The sequence below is a fragment of the Schistocerca americana genome, chromosome X, assembly GCF_021461395.2.
Source record: "Schistocerca americana isolate TAMUIC-IGC-003095 chromosome X, iqSchAmer2.1, whole genome shotgun sequence".
NCBI classification, from domain to species: domain Eukaryota; kingdom Metazoa; phylum Arthropoda; class Insecta; order Orthoptera; family Acrididae; genus Schistocerca; species Schistocerca americana.
Genome location: NC_060130.1, coordinates 865,925,828 through 865,946,799, shown reverse-complemented (window position 1 = coordinate 865,946,799; position 20,972 = coordinate 865,925,828). Strand labels below are relative to the sequence as shown.

Below are 20,972 nucleotides of genomic sequence, written 5' to 3'. Positions count from 1 at the left end.
AGTGCATGTGGTAGAAAGAGGAAGATGTTCCTCATGGCATGTGCCAGATTCAAAAGACAGAACTGGAAAATAGAACGTTAACAAAAATCACTATCAGAAAGAAACTTCGAGATCCAGAAGTTTCCGTCCCTACCACGACAATTCCTAGGAGACGCACTGACTTGGGCTACAAGGTATGCAGACCTAATCGCAAACACATATTAAGCACCAAGATGATGAAACATCGGTTGGACTGGAGTAAGAAGTACAGGCACTTCACTGTGGATGACTGGTGATCAGCATGTTTCTTAATATTTTCCCTTTGTCTTAAAAATAGTTCATTTTCATTTCACATGATAATAATTTGTTTAGCAGATATGCCTCAGTGACGTAAGTATCATTCAAATTTTGATGAACTAGACACAGTCAACTAGGAGAAAGCCTATACACCGAGCGCGGTGTCCACGTAACGTTCGTCATCTGGCCACATGGTATGGATAAACTCCTTGACTTCCTTACACATCTAAACTCCATACACCCCAACATCAAATTCACTATGGAGACTGAAACGGAGGGTAAATTACCTTACCTTGACGTCTTGGTCAAGAGAAGGGCTGACGGCACCCTAGATCAAGGGGTGTATCGGAAGACAACGCACACTGATCTGTATTTGCACGCAGACAGCTGCCACCGCCTTTCAGAGAGGAATGGGGTACTTAAAACTCTAGTACATAGGGCGCGCAATATCTCTGACGCAGAGAGTCTACCCCAGGAATTGGAACATCTGAGAACTGTATTTCGAAAAAATGGGTACTCAGAGTGGCAGATTCAACGAGCTCTCCGCCCAGCCACTACAGCAAAACCTGTGGAGATGGATGAAGTCACGAGGGAGGAGGTAGGCACTGCGTTTATTGCGTATACAGGCGCACTCTCGGGGAAAATCGCCCGCATTCTGAAGAAACACCGGGTCGGAACTGTGTTTTGTCCTCCGAATAAAACTCGTACACTGGTGGGGAGCGCTAAAGATGACCTCGGTTTGAGGAAGGCCAGCGTGTACCAGATTCCGTGTCAATGTGGCAAGTCGTATATTGGTCAGACGATGCGTACCGTCGAGGATCGATGCCGTGAACACCAGAGGCACACTCGACTGATGTATCCGAGCAAGTCGGCGGTCGCTGAACATTGTTTGTCGGAAAATCACGCTATGGAGTATGAACGCACGAGGATTCTTGTACAGACGTCGAGATACTGGGTCAGCGTTGTTAGAGAGGCCATCGAAATTCGCACCAATGACTACCTCATAAACCGTGACTGTGGCTATAATCTTAGCAAGGCTTGGGAACCAGCTATTGGGTTAATCAAGAGTAAATCGAGCAAACGTATAGTTGTGACGACCACGGCGGACAGAGCCATCACTCCGACGTCATCTCAGACGCCGTCGCAATCTGTTCCACCGCGCGACCGTGGCGCGGGGCGCGGACGGCGGAGGGAGCGCGCCGCGGGCGGAGGGTAATTAAATCGGCCTCCGCCGCGACCGAACCCAGTTCCCTCTGAGCAGCCATAGCGTACGGATCTCCGTACCGGCACGTTCATAGGAGCTCAGTCCGTCAGTTCACCTGATGATGGCGATATGTATGATCGCCGAAATATTGTGCCCGTTGGACACTATAGATCGGCAGTACACCCGTGGATATTTTGATTATCAAATACGCCGGGAGAAACTCAAGAATCACAGTTTCCAATATATTTATGATTTTGGAAAACACCTTGCACTTGTTTTTCAGGACTGACTTAAGAAAATATTTGTGTATTTATTCATGTAAAATTATTGTTTGTCATTGTCTTTGATAATGATGGTATATGCTTCAATATTTTTAAATATTTGCGTATTTATTTATGTAAAATTATTGTTTGTCATTTCTTTGATAATGGTGCTATGGGTTTTAACGTTTTAATGTACTACATTTCAGTACACTGTGAAGAAGAACATTAGCTAAAATTGGTGGTCGATCCAAACTCTTATTACATAAATTAGTTGTCACAGTAAATGTAAATGCAGTCTGTCAAAAAACGCTTTAGAACATAAGCTTTGTGAAATGTTTAAAGAGTATACACGTTGGGGAAAGACTAGACTTGGACAATCAGTTTTTTAATGAATACCAAGAGTATATATATGATCATGTCAAATTTACCCAAGATGTTTCGCAGAATTTTATAAAATTGTATAATGACCAACAGATAACCTCTAGAATAATTGATGTAACTACTTGTTTTGCATATTAATGGCTGAATGAAGCACAAGTAATTTATTGGATGACCAGCTTGAAAACGTTAGGATACTTTAATATTTCTTGCCTCGACCAATGTCTTAAGGATGGATAAATGACAGAGAGTATGGTCCTTAATTCTAAAGGAAGATGAAAACTGCCACTTTTGAAAAAGCATTAAAATTTTTTTAATGTTTGTTAAATTTCTCTGATAACATGGGTTATTTTGTGTGTTACTGTATATTCAAATGGCCATCTCTCGAAAAATTGTTCCAAACATAAGGAGCAGACAGATTAAATAATAAACATATAGTAAATAAATTTATGGCGACTAAGCTCATAAAAGAACGCAGAATGACTGTAGAAGAACATATCATGATTCAATTGTTCCTCTGCCCTCTTATTTTTATTAGTTCGCTTCTACAGACAGTTGAAGGGTATATTATTTCGTACTGGATGAGATAATACTATAAGAATTACCCCATCTTGGTACAAAATAGTTCATAGGTAGGGGTATTGTAAGGTGACGAAAATATCGCAATCTTCCAAGCACTCATCTACACATTTTGCGTGATTTACAACCAGAATTAGCTATCTGGGAAAGATAGATCTCGCACTTGCGGACTCAGCATACAGAACATTGCAGGACGACCCAACTGAACGAATAAAACGGAAGACGCTTTCACTGCTGAAGAAGAGTTCTTTACCTGACGACGTTCTCAAAAATCTTCGTCCTGGTGCTGCCGTGCCACCGAGACTATACGGTCTACCCAAGATTCATAAGAAAGGGGTCCCGCTTCGTCCGATCGTGAGTAATTTTGGTGCTCCTACCTACAATCTAGCCAAGTATTTAGCATCTGTTCTTGGCCCTCACGTCGGTAAATGCGAACATCACATTCCCAATTCTATGGTGTTTATTCAGAGATTGAAGTCCTTGTCTCTTATTCCCTGCGATTTGCTTGTGAGCTTTGATGTCGTGTCGCTTTTTACCCGGGTTCCTCTGGAAGAATCCTTGCAATTAATTGGTGAGAAGCTGGATGAGGAAACAACCACGCTTTGTCGCCACGTGCTGACGTCGACGTACTTTTTATTCAATGACAAATATTTTGAACAGACTGACGGAGTGGCTATGGGGAGCCCATTGTCCCCAATAGTTGCCAACCTTTTTATGGAAGATTTGGAGGACATGGCGCTGAAGACGGCGTCCTTAAAACCAACCTGTTTCTGAAGGTACGTTGACGATACGTTTATGGTGTGGCCTCATGGGAAAGAAGCTCTTGACCGCCTCCTAGATCATTTTAATTCCCTCATCCTAGTATCAAGTTTACCATGGAGGTGGAAAGTGATGGAAAGCTTCCGTTTCTGGATGTTCTGGTGTACAGAAAGGATGATGGGACACTGGGACACAGTGTTTATCGAAAGCCTACGCACACGGACCGTTACCTGCATGCTTCTAGCTGTCATCCATCGTTCCAGCGTACGGGGGTCCTGCGGACGTTGGCGAGAAGAGCTTATGCCATTTCAGATGGAGAAAGCTTGACACAAGAACTGGACCATCTTAAGGTTGTGTTCAAGCAGAATGGCTATACAGATAAACAGATCCGTCGTGCTTTCCAGTTTGGACCATCGTCTGAACCACCAGAAGATACCTGTAAATCGGTGGCTTTTCTGCCTTTTGCTGGGAGCATTTCCTCGAAGATAGGAAGAATTCTGAAAAGATGTCATATCAAAAGTATTTTTCGTTCGCCAGCCAAGATTAGAACGCTTCTTGGCTCTGTTAAGGATGACTTGGGTTTGAGAAAGCCCGGTGTGTACAAGATCCCTTGCCACTGTGGGAAGGCTTATATTGGTCAGACAATCCGGACCATTCAGGACCGATGTGTTGAGCATCAGCGGCACACACGGCTGCTTCAACCTGAGAAATCCGCAATGGCGGAGCACTGTCTCACCAAGGGACATAGAATGCTATATGACGCGACACAAATGGTTGCCCCTGCATCTCGCTATTGGGACTGTGTTTCAAAGGAATCCATAGAGATTCGTTTATCTGACAATCTTATTAATAGAGACAAAGGTTATCGTTTAAGAAAGACTTGGGACCCGGTGTTATGTGACATTAATAAACAGCGGTCTGTGTTTCGATCGTCGGAATAAAAAAATTTTAAATTTTTTTTTTTTATTTTTGACAGCGATATCTCGATTTCGCCTGTTTCCAACACTGGCGGCGCAGTATGTTTACTGCGCTAGAGGGCAGTTACGGCATCTTCTCGCGCACGCGTTGTGGGTCTTCTGCGGCCTACATAGGGGCCGCCGCTTGCGCTGGGATGTCAGTTCCGGCGAGATAGTGCACCAGCACTCTCACCTGAAGATGGCGGCCAGTTGGACCGCGGAAATATTGTGTCATGAAGGCGTTATGATCCGGCTGCATACCCGAGAAGAATATTATCTATTATCAGAATTAGGTATCGTTTGATAGGTTGCACATCGTACATATGAATATTTAAAGAAGACTGCATTGTAAAGAGTTGTTAACGCTTATTGCATGAAAGGTGATGGAGTGTCTTTATTATGAAAACGGCGGAATGAATGATTGCATATATTAGCAGAGATTGGAACGCCAGTGGAAATGAAACGGCAAGCGTAACTCAAACCCTGTATGGAAAAGCCTGCACAGGTGTGTTGGTCCTGCTTAACCCAGGAAGTAGCCAAGATGGACAGTCGGAGCACCTGAGCGCTTAAGCACAATACAGCGGCGGCCGGCCGATTTTGTAGCAGGGCCGGAAGGATAACCTGATAATACTTCGGAAACTCTGAGAATCTTGGACACAGCAGAGAGGAACAAGGAAGCGTTACCTCAGAAATCACTCTGGTTGGGTTATCTCTGAGGATTTTTACTCTGACAAGCGTACCATTGTACGTATTCCTAACTAACAAGGATATGTATTTCCTCGCAAACTTTCCGCGCTGGACAACAAAAGACCAAAATATGGTTGGTCGGCGTTCAGAAGAATCTGTGGGGAGGGAGAATATTCCTTGGTTTCGAGAATATGATTCACCTTCTGCTGTTGTGAGGGAGGGGATCCGAGCTTTGCTAGGAGGCCAGCAGTGGAGAGAAAGAGGTCTTCCGTTTTGAGTGCCCGTGTTTGACGGTCGCTCAGTAGCAGCTTTTGTTGGTACAGACGGACTTGCTGTCTTTGCTCTCCGGAGGTTTTATAGTTACAACAGTTAGGAACTGTACTGTTGTGAATTTATACGATTATGAACTTCGCCTCCAGGTAGGGAGTCACTGTTGAGTATGCAGTGTTCAGTGATTGAGAGCACTTCTTCTATCTATACTCTCGTAGAGATGTTATCTAATTTCCGCCCTTTTGGCTGGGAGTTCGCGTTTGTTGTCTGTAGAACACAGAGAGGAGAAGACAGTATTAGAATATACTAGTCAGAGGACCGCCTTCTGCCAGCCAAGTGTTTGAAAGAGTTTATTTTGTGGCCGGAATTCTTCCATCGTTGCAGACTTGTACGAGAAGCATCACTCCGACGCACCGGACGCTGTACATGCGGTGATATTGCTAATTGCTTCGGCTTATTAGGGCTATAAAGCTAAACAGCTGTGTTCACGTAAGTTTTATTTCCACTGAGGTTCCACACCACTGTAGATCATCTTTGAAAGTAGTGTCTTCAAGTGTTTGGTACGTTGATGATGCCAGTCATCTCGCGTTAGTTATATTAGATCGTGTAACTATAAAAGGGGCAGATTTGGGTAGTTGATTCGTAATATTAGTTAGGAAATTCATTTTTATCTCTTTATGTCCATTAGACATTGATATATGAACATTTGTAATATATAAATCTAATAATTTGTAATATATTAATCTACAATAAATGTATAAGCGAAACAACATTTATCATTTAATAATTACTAGTTCCCTTAATCATTAATTTATGTTTATGTTGTAATTTATATGTTAAAGAGCAAGAAGATTTAAATACTATCACCATTATGAGATCCTGAGATCTGCTTCAGGGGTTAGTCAGAGAGGGTCAAAACTTCATTTCAGCTTTCAGTATTTTACATGGCACACGTTCATTTTACACCCGCCTGAAGTAGCATCTTGGAACTTGAATATTGATCATATCTATAATATTTTAACATTTACTGTTAAAAAGAAATTAACAAGTTTTGTAACAAAGACCTGAATGCTAAAATCTGTAAGCCTTCGTCGATCTTAACGATCGACAGTTCATACAGAAGCGGATCTTTAAAATAATGAATGTTGTAAATACCAACCATGTAACTTTATTTGTTTAAAATATATAATAAATTTAAATTGTCAGTATTTTCAGTTAAACATCATTTCCTCCACACAAAACACATTGAACGATGACAGCATGACACCTTATTGAATAATTAGGTAATAGAATATTTGTTGCAAAGTTTAGTGCATAATATTTACTTTTGTTCTTTATTTGTTTATGAGAAAGCACATTGCTGCAAGGCTACTGCCCGTGACATTCAAAGCTAAGAAGGAAATTGTATTGGTTTTATTTAAAAAAATTTAATGTCTATTATGTAATGGAAATCATTGTTACTTTATTTAGGACTTGAAAGTGGCCAAGCTTTGATTATTTAAATATGTTAAAATGTAAAATAATGTAGAATAAGCTGTAGCCAATCAGATGGACGGCTTCAGGAAAGGGAACTGCCCTAATGAGTTGAGAGAGGTTATTTGGCGCGCGGGAAATGCGGCTGGGAACTGGCAGATGGAGTGCTGGTGCAGACGCGAAAGCGGACAGTTCAGCTGGACACACCAAAGGGTATAGCTGGGATTGTGATGTGAAAGCGGACAGACGGTCTTTAGGCAGCTAGGAAGTGAAACGACTTAGAACATGTCGCGTTGTGTGGTTTCGTGGGACTTTGTCTCTGAGCAGTGAGCAGCTGCGCGCCTGGTATGAACTCCACCTTTTCGCGTAGGTAACTTGTATTTCGCGATGAGACTGTGAATGATCCAACAGTGTCAAATGGATATGCGCTTGACTGTAACAGTAGCTCTAAATATGACCACTTTCGCTATTAGTTTGCTTTCTGAATAAACATTATTGGTTCAAAATGGCTCTGAGCACTATGGGACTTAACATCTGAGGTCATCAGTCCCCTAGAACTTAGAACTACTTAAACCTAACTAACCCAAGGACATCACACACATCCATGCCCGAGGCAGGATTCGAACTTGCGACCGTAGTGGTCGCGCGGCTCCAGACGAAGCGCCTAGAACCACCCGGCCACATCGGCCGGCAATAAACATTATTCAACCAAATCGCAACTGTGTGGCCTACATCATTTGTGGGTCGTTAATTTAGTTCCCGATATTATTATTAATACTGTTATTATATCTTATGATAACTGTGTATTTTGCAAACTTGCCATCAGCCAGACAATTTAACCAAAGGGTCACAAGTGTCTAATTTAGGGCGTGTAATGCGACACGTGCGGTTCAACCCCTAGACGAGTTTGAGCCAAGACATTTCGATGAAGAGATGTGAGCCTGAACATCTTTGGGATGTTAGCTCGCAAGATGAAAGAGGCACGGAAGAATACGATGTTACAAAAGTCACTAGTAACATGAAAGGATGAACAGGATTTAGTTAAGACTACAGCTTTTAATCAGAAGTTCTGAACAGCCGTACTCAAGAGCACGTAACAGAAAGATTGATCCATTTTAAGATTACGCCATACTTGCCGAACTCGCATCTACGAAATAAATCCGAGAGGTTTAGTTACTCCAAACTGGAATACAAAGAGCGGTAACTTGTGGGAAATGCGCAAATCGTGCCCGAGAAAGAACTGAACTGCTTGTTTATTTCAACACACCTGCCTCATCTGCTGTGTAAATGATCTTATCTGGAGCAGAGATTGTCCTGCATTCCTTGGCCAAATGAATAGATGGGTATAGAATAGAACTGAACAGAAAACGAATAATAATACTACGTACCCTCCACCACACGTCGTATGAAGGCTTTCGAATTGCAGATTTAGATACAGAACATAAACATGAAGTTAACGAGGTGGGTACCACATGCAAAAACAAGAAACGTCTGGTATTACGGTATATACGAGTGAGCATGGAACAAGGGAAGGATGGAGTGCTTGAACTCTACAGAAGTATCATCCTCTGCTGTCGCTCTGTTATCCTACTCTCGGGCACACTACTGAATGGCAATTATTAGTATACAACGCAACCAGGCGAATATGCATTTGAAATGCATTATTTCAGTGCCACAACCGGTGTCGGACTGTCAAGCCAATCTTCAGATTCCGTTTCCGATTACATGTGAAGATGAGCCTAATAGCCAGAAACAAGTTACGGCATTGAAATAAATTTGAAACTGTTTGTGGCAGGATGCATTATTCACCAACAGTCATTAGCTCCAGTGACCACACCCTTATCGGGTTCCGTCAGTCAGATGCAACAGTGCTGAAAACGTTAGAACGGTTGCGGAGAAAGGCATGCCGGACGCTGTATAACCAACTAGTGATATTTCTATAACGCAAGAGTGTTCAGGAATCAGTAGGTCGTAGCACACAAATAATTCACTACACCGATAATGCATCCAACACACAATCTTTCAGACAGCTATGAAATAAGCTTATTCGCTCATCGAGAGAAAAAATTTCCTCTAGAATGTGTGACAGGTTGGTATCTCTGCAGAGATTTAAATGACAGCCACTACCAGGCCATATCCCTCTAGAGTGTTAACTTCAAAAGTTTGGTAACTAATTAATAAACATAAGGAAGTGCCAAAGTGCGATTTACCAAACTCAAATGCTGTTCCTTTTCGCCTACATATTCATTAGAGCGAGTAGGTTGAAGAAAAAGTACATGATAATGATCGTATGACATTGATGGCAGGAACAAGATCGGCCACCGATTTGCAATTAAGCACACAGTTCTAACGTGTTGCTAACTGGAAGTCTTCAGACTTTTCTAAGAGTTGTAGTTTAAGCAACGGCGGATGATGTGGCTGGAATTACTGCCTCTGCCACCACCACCACCTCCGGTCGGGATCCTACTTTCTCCCACCACAGAATGTTTGCTAACAGCCACTTATGTCTTAGCAGCCACGCAGCGGCGCCTCACAACTAACAACTTAGGTTTGTGTGTTCATTCACTTATTTATTTCTGTAGAAAGGCTAAAACTATTCTCTCGCCCAAGATGGTTATGACTAGATACCCGTCCCCTGTAATATACAACGTACCTATGCCGAACGGTTGTTGGTCAAACACATCCACAGTCGACGATAATATGGGACATGTTCCGCTGACCGGCATCCAAATTGGGAACTCAGGTTTATCAAGCTCATGCCCTGTCACGTTTGGCCAAGTTCTGTATTTTCACCATTTGAAACGAATTATGAGCTATGTATGGATGCCACAGACGACCCAAACATTACCTCTCACGCACCCAAGGTCTACTATTGTCCCCTCGTATTTGATCACCAGTTACAACGCAGAAATTATTTCCTAGGCCTGTTTGACTATACCATTTTGAAGCTGAAGTGGTGTAGTTGAAGGGTTCCATATACAAATGTATGTGCTACAAGTATATAACGCTTTGAAAAATCGGCGCGTTGAAAATCAATAATATACGCGTCGCGTTTGGTACGATTTGTTGCAGTAAAATATTCGGAAGTATCATGTCGCTTCTTAAAACGTTTCACTACTTCAAATATGATATTCTTAATTCAGATTACTTCTTTTTAGAGTTCCTGATATCGCAAACTTTGTTGTTGCACGAAACAGACATACGGAACGGTGCAATAAACTAAGCTATCTATTATGTAGTAGTTGTACGCTACTTACAGAAAGCACGTAGAGGAAAACACTAGATTAGTAGGCTGAAGCAGTGGTATCACACGAATAAACCCGGAAAAGGCATTATGACATTAAAAAAATACTATGCTTTTAACCAATATTTTAGCTAGGAATGACACCTTGTCAATTTAAGACGTAAATTACAAGCATTAAGGAATACAGTGAGGGTCTTAAAATGTGCCTCACACATCTTGGTAAAAGAAAATAGTTTCGGCACAAAGGAATTACAGACATTGGCTGCAAATGGGCATTGGCTTAACTCAATGAGGAAAGTTAAAAATTTGTGCTGGAGCAGAATTCGAACCCGGGTCTCCTGCTTATTAGGCAGACGCTCTGACCACTTTTTTTAAACCTTAGTTTGTTCGTTGCATTTATTTGGAGTGAACGTCCCATGACACCCGTTCAAGTCCATTGTTGGTCCATCCACCGAACGCGCTGAGTTACCGTGCCGGCACTCGCACCATTTTGCCAATTCCCCTAAGAAATCGAGCGTGGTGTGCATCTGTATGAAGAGATCATTGGCCATCTCGCCTTATTTTATATGTGGCGACATGTCTGAAGGAACAGACAGCACATATACATATATATACAAAGAAATTTGGTTTTACAGTGGAGTTGGAAAAGCCAACTCTTTCTAGCAAACACAATAATAACTATGTAAACTCTTAATAACACTATTAATTCCTAATCTACTAATAACGGGAACGGGGTATTCATATCAGAGAACGAAAGTAAAGGTAATTTTTATTTTGGCTGATGTATTAGATACACGACTGTACATAAACAGCGCTGAGCGTACACCGCCTTGCAATTTGAGGTTCTATGAAGAAAGTCGTTGGACTCGATTTTACTATTTCCTACCGTCCGTAACCAGTTCGAAACATTGTACGAACAACTTATGTGCACTTTGAGTCTGGCGAAGAACCACTCGAACCAATATTTGCTTTGTGTATGAGCGTGATTACTGGAAAAAGTTACTGCAACAAAGCAACTGCGTGTTCAATTTGCAAAAACTTTGTTGCAGAATATTGAAAGCACCACTTTCGCAGAATATTCAAGTAATATTATCTCCTAGGGTCTTTCAAACGTTAACAGGAAAACTGTTAGCGATTGTTATTTCAGTGGACAAATTTTTGTGCTGTTAATTATACGTATGCACCCATTGCATTGTGCGAGGTGTTACATGATTTTCGTCTCAGTATAGTGCTGTAGATTGTTCCAGAGTGTATCTGTATTCGTTGGTGTGTAGTTTCATCGTCATTATGCGATGTGCTAGAGTTGATCCGCGTGATTCACGGTAAAACACTTCTCGGCTAAAGACAAGAGAAGAGCACAACTTCATAGAGCGAATCAAATCACTGGTGGCTTTCGTTTTTAACGAAGTTTCCCGGGTAGCATTTCCCGTGCGTGGAGGCATCGTTCGCCGTTGCTCTCAACGTATTTAATGTCCTCGTGCGATGGTGGACCTCTATAGCTCCATGATTCTGCCATATGAGTAATACATTACTCAGTGCTGAATATAGAACTGGAAACTTGTTCGCAATCTCGTGTATGAAATGACTGTATCGGGAGCATACAATACTCATTTGTCGTTCAGCAATCGTGCAACGCCAGCTTCGATAGCTGGAAATGCAGTAAGATTAAAATTACTCGTTAACAATTCGCGATCTGTGTTCCCCCAATCAGAACTCTCCACGTCAAGCGCGTAATGTTCACCGTTGGCAGTGCGCCACAACAAAGCGACAATTCACCTGCAGAATTGGCGTTGCGCAGCATCAGACGCTTTCGGAACAAGCGTCAATTAACCACTGTGAAACGGAGCCCTGAGCCCTGTTTGACTATCGCCGTCTGTAACAGGCAGCAGCACTTTACGCCCGAATGGACAGCCAGCGCCGCGTTTGACCGACCCTTTCGAGAGGCAGCTGACAGCCCCTGTTGCAACGCTGTAATGGCATCTGGAATACGTCAACTACAAAGCGATTCCTAATTAGATTATAATAATATGGCGTTATGTCACAAGAGAAGACTAAAAAATGTCACGGCCTGACTGGTACCGCCGTTGTGTTTGCACCCGCGGAATAGCAGGACGGAAACAGAAACGTCGTCTATTCTTACGAGGAGAAAGCTGTCACGTTAAGCGCCTTGCAGTGATGAGTAGACCTCCGACTTTTAGGTTCTAACAATCTTAAATCGGGTACCTAAAATAGGTTCTATCACTTACAAAAATAGGTTACAAAAATCAGAAAATGGGTGACAAAAATATGACATTTTATTTTCTAGAAAGATAAATAGATTGACAAAATTATTGTCCATGTCCATAATTACAGCCACAGTAAATAACTAACACTTTCTCCAGATTTTCCGTTGAGAAACTGCATCTCTTATCTGTTACTAGCATCTTGTTGTTGTTGTTGTGGTCTTCAGTCCTGAGACTGGTTTGATGCAGCTCTCCATGCTACTCTATCCTGTGCAAGCTCCTTCATCTCCCAGTACCTACTGCAGCTTACATCCCTTTCAATCTGCTTAGTGTATTCATCTCTTGGTCTCCCTCTATGATTTTTACCCTCCACACTGCCCTCCAGTACCAAATTGGTGATCCCTTGATGCCTCAGCTTTAATAGCATCTTATAAGCTGATAATGAGCGTTCCACGTCAACAGATGTCACTGGAGCATATTTAAATGACAATATTAGGCGCAATGGGACCGCACACTCATTTTCTGTTGATTTACCTGATTAGATGTCAGCCACTGTGCAGAGAGTGGTCAGTCCTGGGATTTTTTTGCAGCACCATCTTTAGTTTCTCACTAACTTTTATACCAATAGAACATGGAACGAAGTTGATTTTTGCTGTCACCTCTTCTATCAACCGCAGTAGCGTATAGACTGGTTTCCCTGAACACTCTAGAGCTTTAATTACGGGACCCAAATAAGCATAATGAGATTTTAAGCATGCAATGTCGTTGGAAATTGTTGGGTCCTTTAGAAGATCTTTAGCTGAAGTAATACTCACTACCTCCTTCTCCAATTTAAGAACAATGTTCATAATGTCTTCAAAATGCTCGCTGTAATATTCCAGGGCCTCTAGCCACGTTCCCCAGCGAGTAAGTATGAGTTCAGGTAGAAGTGGTAGGTTTGGAAGTCCCTGTCGAAATAACTGGATTCTTGTACGTGCTTTAATAAAACCTTTTTGATGGTTGGAACTAGCTTATTTACATGTGAAAATTCGAGACGTATCATCTCAGCTACACGTTTCATGGTGTGGCGATGACATGTGATATGGAGCAAGGCTGGGTAAAATACTTTCAACAGTTGAACAACAGCAATCATGTATGCTGCTGCATCAGTGTAGATTACAAGTACTTTATTTTCATCTAGAGTGTTGGGGTAAAGTAATTTGTGGGCTTTGTTAACAAAGTGAGCGATTGTTTCCCGGTTAGTCATTTTTAGCTGGTTGCTGCAGATCAGATGAGGTACAGAGCGAGTGTCAGAATGTAATTTTCCAACAATCAAATTCGCCACATATCGACCTTGTCTGTCAGTTGTCTCATCGACAGAGATCCACATGTATGAGTCGCGTATATCTTCCATTATCCTGCTCAATGTATTTTTTTATAAAGTATCTAAACAGTTCTTTCTCAGTGTGGATTCTGATGAAATGCTGCGGTGACAGTATTTCTCTTCTGAACTGACTATTTTCAACTGCATTGAACGGTATGTTTGCTGCAATAATGGCTCGACACACATCAAGATGTAAATCATTTTTGTTTGTTGCATTTGGTTTAGTTACAAACGACTGTTCCAAGTTCGATTTATTTTTTAAATTTGCCTGGTGTTTAATCCCTGCAACATGCTGACTTAAGTGCGACCTCTGTTCAGAGCGTACCTAAAAACAAAAGGAAATGAGAAATAATTCGTGGAAGAGTTTATGTACGAAAGCTACTTAGCAAAATTAACCTACATTAAGGGTTTAGAAACAACATTTTTGCATTCACATGTGTTCAAAATGGTTCAAATGGCTCTGAGCACTATGGGACTTAACTTCTATGGTCATCAGTCCCCTAGAACTTAGAAGTACTTAAACCTATCTAACCTATGGACATCACACAACACCCAGTCATCATGAGGCAGAGAAAATCCCTGACCCCGCCGGGAATCGAACCCGGGAACCCGGGCGCGGGAAGCGAGAACGCTACCGCACGACCACGAGCTGCAGACTTCACATGTGTCTGGTCCAAGTTAACACAGGAAAAACAGTGTCATCACTGTTGGTGTGGTATTGTAGTGGTAAGTTCATATGGAACCAAACTGCTGAGGTCATCGGTCCCTAGGCTTACACACTACTTAATCCACCTTAAACTAACCCTGCGCAGCCACCACTGTTCTCTGAGTGGGCATAGCAGATAAAAGGTTAACATTTTACTTACATCTTTGCTGCACACATTACAGTGAATAACTCTTCTGTCTGTAGAGAAATCAGGAAATTCCTGTAACCACTGACGAATCACAGATGATTTGGAGCTGGCTATGTTCAGCATGCTTGACTTTCCACAAATACACTGTCGCTGTGAATACTTCACCACATCCAAGTAGCACGCTGATCGACCGAATGAAGGAAGTTTAAGTGTTTTAAACAAGCTGTTCTGACAGGGCAGGAAGGCGCTGGAGGCAGAATACAAGGCTCTCCTTCCCTGCCAGCCCATTTGACGATTCACAGCGAGCGACAAAGCTCTGTGGAGCAGGGCGGGCTGAACAGCCTGGCGTATACTGTCGTCGTCTGACTCACAATTGGCGTTCACGCATGCGAACAAACCAGATATCATTCAGTTACTGTTTTCTAAGTAACGGGGAAGACCAGAAGAGTAGTTTTAGTCATACAAATTTTATTCGACTGGATTTTTAAAAATTAAATACAGCTAGATTCTAACATGGGATTAGGTATTTTTAGGATTTTTAAAAAATGAGGTACAATCAGGTTCTAAAATGAGATTAGGTATTTTAGGTACTATAAAATTACTATTTTCGATAAAATATTTGCGTAATTCTTAGCTGGGAAGACCACGAGAGAATGTGAGTCATAAAAAAATTTATTTAATTGGATTTTAAGATTTAGGTACAATCAGGCACTAACCTGATATTAGGTATTTTTAGGTGCTATCATAAATTGTCGTGTATGTACAACGTTTATTGTCTTTATTTAATGAGGAACAAAATAGGTTTTTACGTAAAATCCGAGGTCTGGTGATGAGACGTTGATCGACACTTTGGTCACAAACCTCGTCACACTCTCTTATTTCGTGTGGATCTATTCACACGGTGATATATTGTATGTCCATCTGCCTGAATAATCCCCAGGTCATTTGCATTCCGCAACATAATCTTAGTGCGCTGTATCCAAAACAGCCTTTTGTCGTTTCAGAGGATCCTCACTTTATCGCATACCGAATACCCTTGGTAGAATAACTATAGTAAGAATTTCTTTCCTTATCCTAAAGTCCAGTTCCTTTGAGAACATAGCTATGAAGTTTTCACACATTCAGTCTCTTATTATACAATGCCTGGCCAAATTAACATGACCACTTAAGAAAATTATGGAAATTATGTATGTAAAATAAATCTTTTATTGAGTTTTATTATTTCATATATGCCTGGGTTGAAACAAACACATATGTTAGGGAAAGAGAATAAAATAAAAATCAAATTAGATGAGAAGGCAATAAAAGCTCAAATTCCGGCGAGCTGTTTAAAACAACAATTCACGGACCAACATGCAGTTCAGAGGGAAGAGTGTAGAAAAAATAATGAGAACAGAGCAGAGTTCAAGTCAGAACGTGAGAAAATTAATGAATTTAACAGTAAGATTGATTAGAAACTCGAGAATCTGGAAAACATAGATAACGTGAACAGGCAAAGGTTGGAGCTTGCACTCGAAAATAACGCAGGTATCTTCTTACCTAAAACCGGATGCATTAAGGGGTATCAATATAAATTTGAGGTAAAGAAACATAGACCACTTCGGGTACAGTCTCATTATACCATCCCATGGTCATACCGGTAAAGGGTTCTAGGTGAACTACGAAGAATGGAGGACGAAGGTGTAATTGAGGCAGTCTACGCATAGTAGACATAAAGGAAGGTGGAATTCGACTGTGTTAGACTCGCGCCAAATAAATACCATTGCTGTGCCAGAGACGGATCGCCCTGAAAGGCTTTAAGAGCTCCTTCAAAGGTTTCATGGGGTTTTGGTGTTTTCCTCACCTGATTTGCGATCGAGCTTTTGGCAGGTAAAGCTCGATACTGACTGCGGAAAATACACGGCCTTTATTGCCTTCGGAAGGTGTTTTCAATTCAAAAGCGGCCTTTTAGATTGAATATATCTTCAGCTGCATTTATCAGGGGCTTTAACAAAATATTGAGTGAAGAGTTAAAACAGAAGATCACGTGTTATGCAGACGATATACTGATAGTATAAAATACCTGGGAGAGACATAACAAGCTCTTAGAGGAAGTGTTACGCAGTTTGAAAAGGTATGGGGTGACTGCAAATATTGATAAGTATTGTTGTGGGAGCAGTGGGATTAGCTTTCTGGGAAACGTGATAACAGGAGAAGTGATTAGTCCCGACCCAGAGAGGATGGCAGCAATTGCAAAGTTTGCCACTCCTACAACCAGAAAACAACTGAAAGGGTTTCTAGCGATAAGAAATTTTTATAAAAAGTTTATGTGTGTAGAAACATTAGCTAGTCCCCGACTCGGCCAGTTAACGGGAAAAGGAACATCCTGGGTGTGGGATGAGTGTGCAGACCGAGAATTCAATAATCTGAAGGAAGCGCTCCTGAATGCTCCTATTTTATCACATCCTGACTTATCACAGGATGGCCACTGGCAGCGCGAAGACCGATCTGGGAGTTGTGTTGTCTCAGGAGTTTCAATAAGACGGCAAATTAGCACACAGAACATTCACCTTTGGTAGCAGGGTACTATCCAAACGTGAAAGGAACTACTCTGTTACAGAACTTGAAATCGCTTGCAATAGTATGGGGATAGTTTCGATACTTCCTGTTCGGTAGAAAACCAAAAGTCTATACGGACCATAGGACCCTAGTATTTCTCCTAACCGCCAAACTTCCACATGGAAGACTAGCGATATGTAGCTGTGCATTAAGAATACCAGTTTTCAACAGTCTACGTGCCTGGTCCGACAAACGTCATCGCTGACGCCCTGTCCCGCTCACCTATTGGTATAACAAATGGTTCAAATGGGTCTGAGCACTATGGGACTTAACATCTGAGGTCATCAGTCCCCTAGAACTTAGAACTACTTAAACCTAACCAACCTAAGGACATCACACACATCCATGCCCGAGGCAGGATTGGAACCTGCGACCGTAGCGGTCGCGCGGTTCCCGACTGACGCGGCTAGAACCGCTCGGCCACATCGGCCGGTTGGTATAACAGAAGAGACCATTAGATCAAGAGGACTTTTCGTTGTTCTACCTCAAAAGGATTGCATTTGAAAACTTCATCACTGTAACGATGAGGAATATCCACAATGAGCAGGACAAGGACCCTGATTTAGTCAAAATAAAGGAAAAATGGAAGGACCGGACGCAGGCTCGCATAAGACAGCACTACCTCTTGAGAAAAGGGATTCTGTTTCATAATGATTCGCTGTGGGTGCTGTGCATACCAAATGAGTTAATAAATAAGCTTATATGGTATACGCACTTAAGTTACGCACATTTCGGTCCACGAAAATGTTTTATGAAAATGAGGAGTGTCTGCTAGTTTGAAAACATGGAGAAACGTATAAGGATAGTACAAGACATATGTAAAAACTTCCAAAATGCGAAATCCATCACTGTAGGTACTCAGGCTCCTTTATACCCAATTATTCCTGAGAAACTAATGCATATAGCAGCGACGGATTTAATGGGACCATTACCCAACACACCGAGGAGCCATCAATATATATTGGTTGTATTGGAGCTGACATCCAAATTTGTGACGTTGACACAACTAAAAAAACGATTGGTGCAACTGTGAGTAGAGCCATGTGCAGAGACTTCATAAACCAAGTGGGAATTGTAGATTGCATTTTCTCAGATAGTGGACATCAATATAAATCTGAGGTATGGAAAAGAACACTACAAAGGTATAAAATGAAGCCCATATTTATTAGTAGATTTCCTCTGAGTTCGAACCCTGCGAAGAGAACGATGAAAGATTTGGGTAATTTACGTAGACTATACTGTGGAAGTAATCATGATAGCTGGGATATATTTCTTAAAGATTTTCAGGATACGATAGACGAACTCCCCCACAGTACTACATGGATGCCACATATGATAGTTCTGAAGAATAGAGGCCCCCCATGTTAAAAATTCGAGGACTGACTGATTTTCCATAAAGGATGCGCCGACAACATAAAGTGATAGCGGATGAGGCTTTGCGCAATATTCGGGTCGCTGGAGAGAAGTGCAAGTTGCGCGTGGACCAAAAGGTGCATGTGAGGCAATTTGTAGTTTTTGTGGGAAAAAATGGCTCTGAGCATTATGGGACTTAACATCTGAGGTCATCAGTCCCCTAGAACTTAGAACTACTTAAACCTAACTAACCTGAGGACATCACACACATCCATGCCCGAGTCAGGATTCGAATCTGCGACCGTAGCAGCCGATTGGTCCCGACCGAAGCGCCTAGAACCGCTCGGCCACCCTTGTCGGCACGTTTGTGGGACCTCTTCTCCTGACGGCGGGGCAGTGTCATAACTAGAAGCCTATAAACCCCAAAAAATACTTGCAAAATTCGCCACATTGCCTGTTGTAACTTAACGAAAAGCGCACCTCGATATATTCACTCGTTCTGGATATATTTAGGGTGCCCGTCTGAGTACCAAAACGTGTATAATGAAGTATGCAGTCCCTGGTCAAATTAATAGGGTCGCTTAAGAAATTGATGAAATGACGTGATATTACATAATTTTTGCGCGAAAAACATGTTTAGGACTAGTGTAGGTGTTTTTAATGACTAGTCAAATATTTGTAGAGGGAAATTTCTTTAAACAGTTGCTTGATTTTGCTATTGCTGAAATGGTAGTACTGTTGGTGTTTCCACCAGGTAAGACAGACAGCCAGTGTTTCCTATTTTCGCCTACCGTTATTGAAAATTAAATAGTAACTTGGCTCTAAGTAATTATTTTTATTCACAGTATGTATTAAAGATAGTTTTCGTTTATTTTAAATTTTCCTGAGCAGGAATGTTTTTTTTACATTGGTAAATTAAGATATTAGGAAATCTAACCTAATTTCTAAATACTTTGAGATAAGGGATTAGCTAAAGATCTTTCACCAACATAAACAAAGAGGGTTATTAGATGTCTGTTGACTGAAAACAATCACAAAGAAAAGTAGCAAAAGAATGTGGAAGTCCAAAACCTTCAGTGGCTAATATTAGCAATAAGTTGTGCAGCAATAAACCGTTGACAACCAAACAAAAGCGTATATGTGGTAGAAAGAGGAAACTGTTCCTCATGGCACGTGCCAGTTTCAAAAGATAGAACTGGAAAATTGGACGTTGACAAAAATCACTAACAGAAAGAAACTTCGAGATACAGAAGTTTCCGTCCCTACCACAACAATTCATAGGAGACAGACTGACTTCGGCTACAGAGTATGCAGACCTGTTCGCAAATACATATTAAGCACCAAGATGATGAAACATCGATTGGACTGGAGTGAGAAGTACAGGCAGTTCACTGTGGATGACTGGTAATCAGCATGATTCTTAACATTTTCTCTTTGTCTTAAAAATAGTTCATTTTCATTTCACATGATAATAATTTGTTTAGCAGGTATGCCGCAGGGACGTAAGTACCATTCAAATTTTGATGAACAAGACACAGTCAATTAGGAGATAGCCTATACAAAAATACAGTGAAGATTGTGTCATTAATACTGTCAAGCACCCAAATTCAGACGTGATATGGTTTGTAATCTGTGAAAAGGGATAGCGAAGATTCTGCGTCCTTTCCACCCTTCATCCAATGCCACAGAGGAGAGGCTTGTCAGCACTTTTAAACACCAGTTGACTAAGGCGGTCAACACATCTCCAACCACATTGGCCCTTACTTTGTTTTTGAGCACCTATCGCACTACGTCAATTGACGGATGCAGTCCGGCAAAGCTCCTTCATGGGCGACAGCCGCGTACCCTGCTCCATTTGCTGATGCCATCCTCCTCTCGCCCCCATTCCCGGCCCTCGTAGCGTAATGACCCTGGAACGGCCGTGTGGGCCCGTGAGTACGGGCGCAAGGCAGGTTGGACACCCGCCACGGTCATCGCGGCCCATGGGTGGAGTGTGATGTCGGTGCAGACGTCGAAAGGGTTGGAGCGCCGCCATCATAATCAGCTCCGCCTCGTGCTGCAACGGGACTCGCGCTGCCGCCTCTTTCCCTACCTCCTTCGGGTACGGACGTGGTCCTCAAGTCACCGCCCCTGCCCCCGGTTGCCGTCTCCTCGTGGGCCTGCCGCCGGCCCTCTCCACCTCCAGGTGGATCGGCGGCTCCCTCCCCCACCCTGGATTCTGGCTCGGCTGTCATGGATACCTCGAGCGTCCCTTCCTCCCCGGCAATTGTGGTTGATGCGCCCAGTTCCTCTTCCCACTGCCGCCCACCTCGGCACCGTCCGGGGCGTTTCCGCCCCTACGCGCAAGTTTCAGGGCGGAGGGATCTGGTAACGCGCGCCGCGGAATTTTAATCCGCGCCAGACGTCATGGACGTCGAAGAACCCTAGAGGTCTCTGCACCATCGAGCCGTAAGCTGTGGCGGCGCGCGCCTCCTGACCCGCTTTTAGTGTGAG

At 42.3% G+C, this 20,972-nt stretch overlaps 1 protein-coding gene across 1 annotated transcript in view; it reads right to left on the bottom strand.

Moving 5' to 3' along the window:
- The window catches only part of LOC124556358, an 860,778-nt gene extending 840,065 nt beyond the window's left edge, over nucleotides 1-20,713 (bottom strand). The window contains exon 1 of the mRNA XM_047130325.1: nucleotides 20,572-20,713. Within this exon, the coding sequence (XP_046986281.1) occupies nucleotides 20,572-20,713 (142 nt within the window). The remainder of the gene's footprint in view (nucleotides 1-20,571) is intronic.
- Nucleotides 20,714-20,972: the final 259 nt, after the last annotated feature.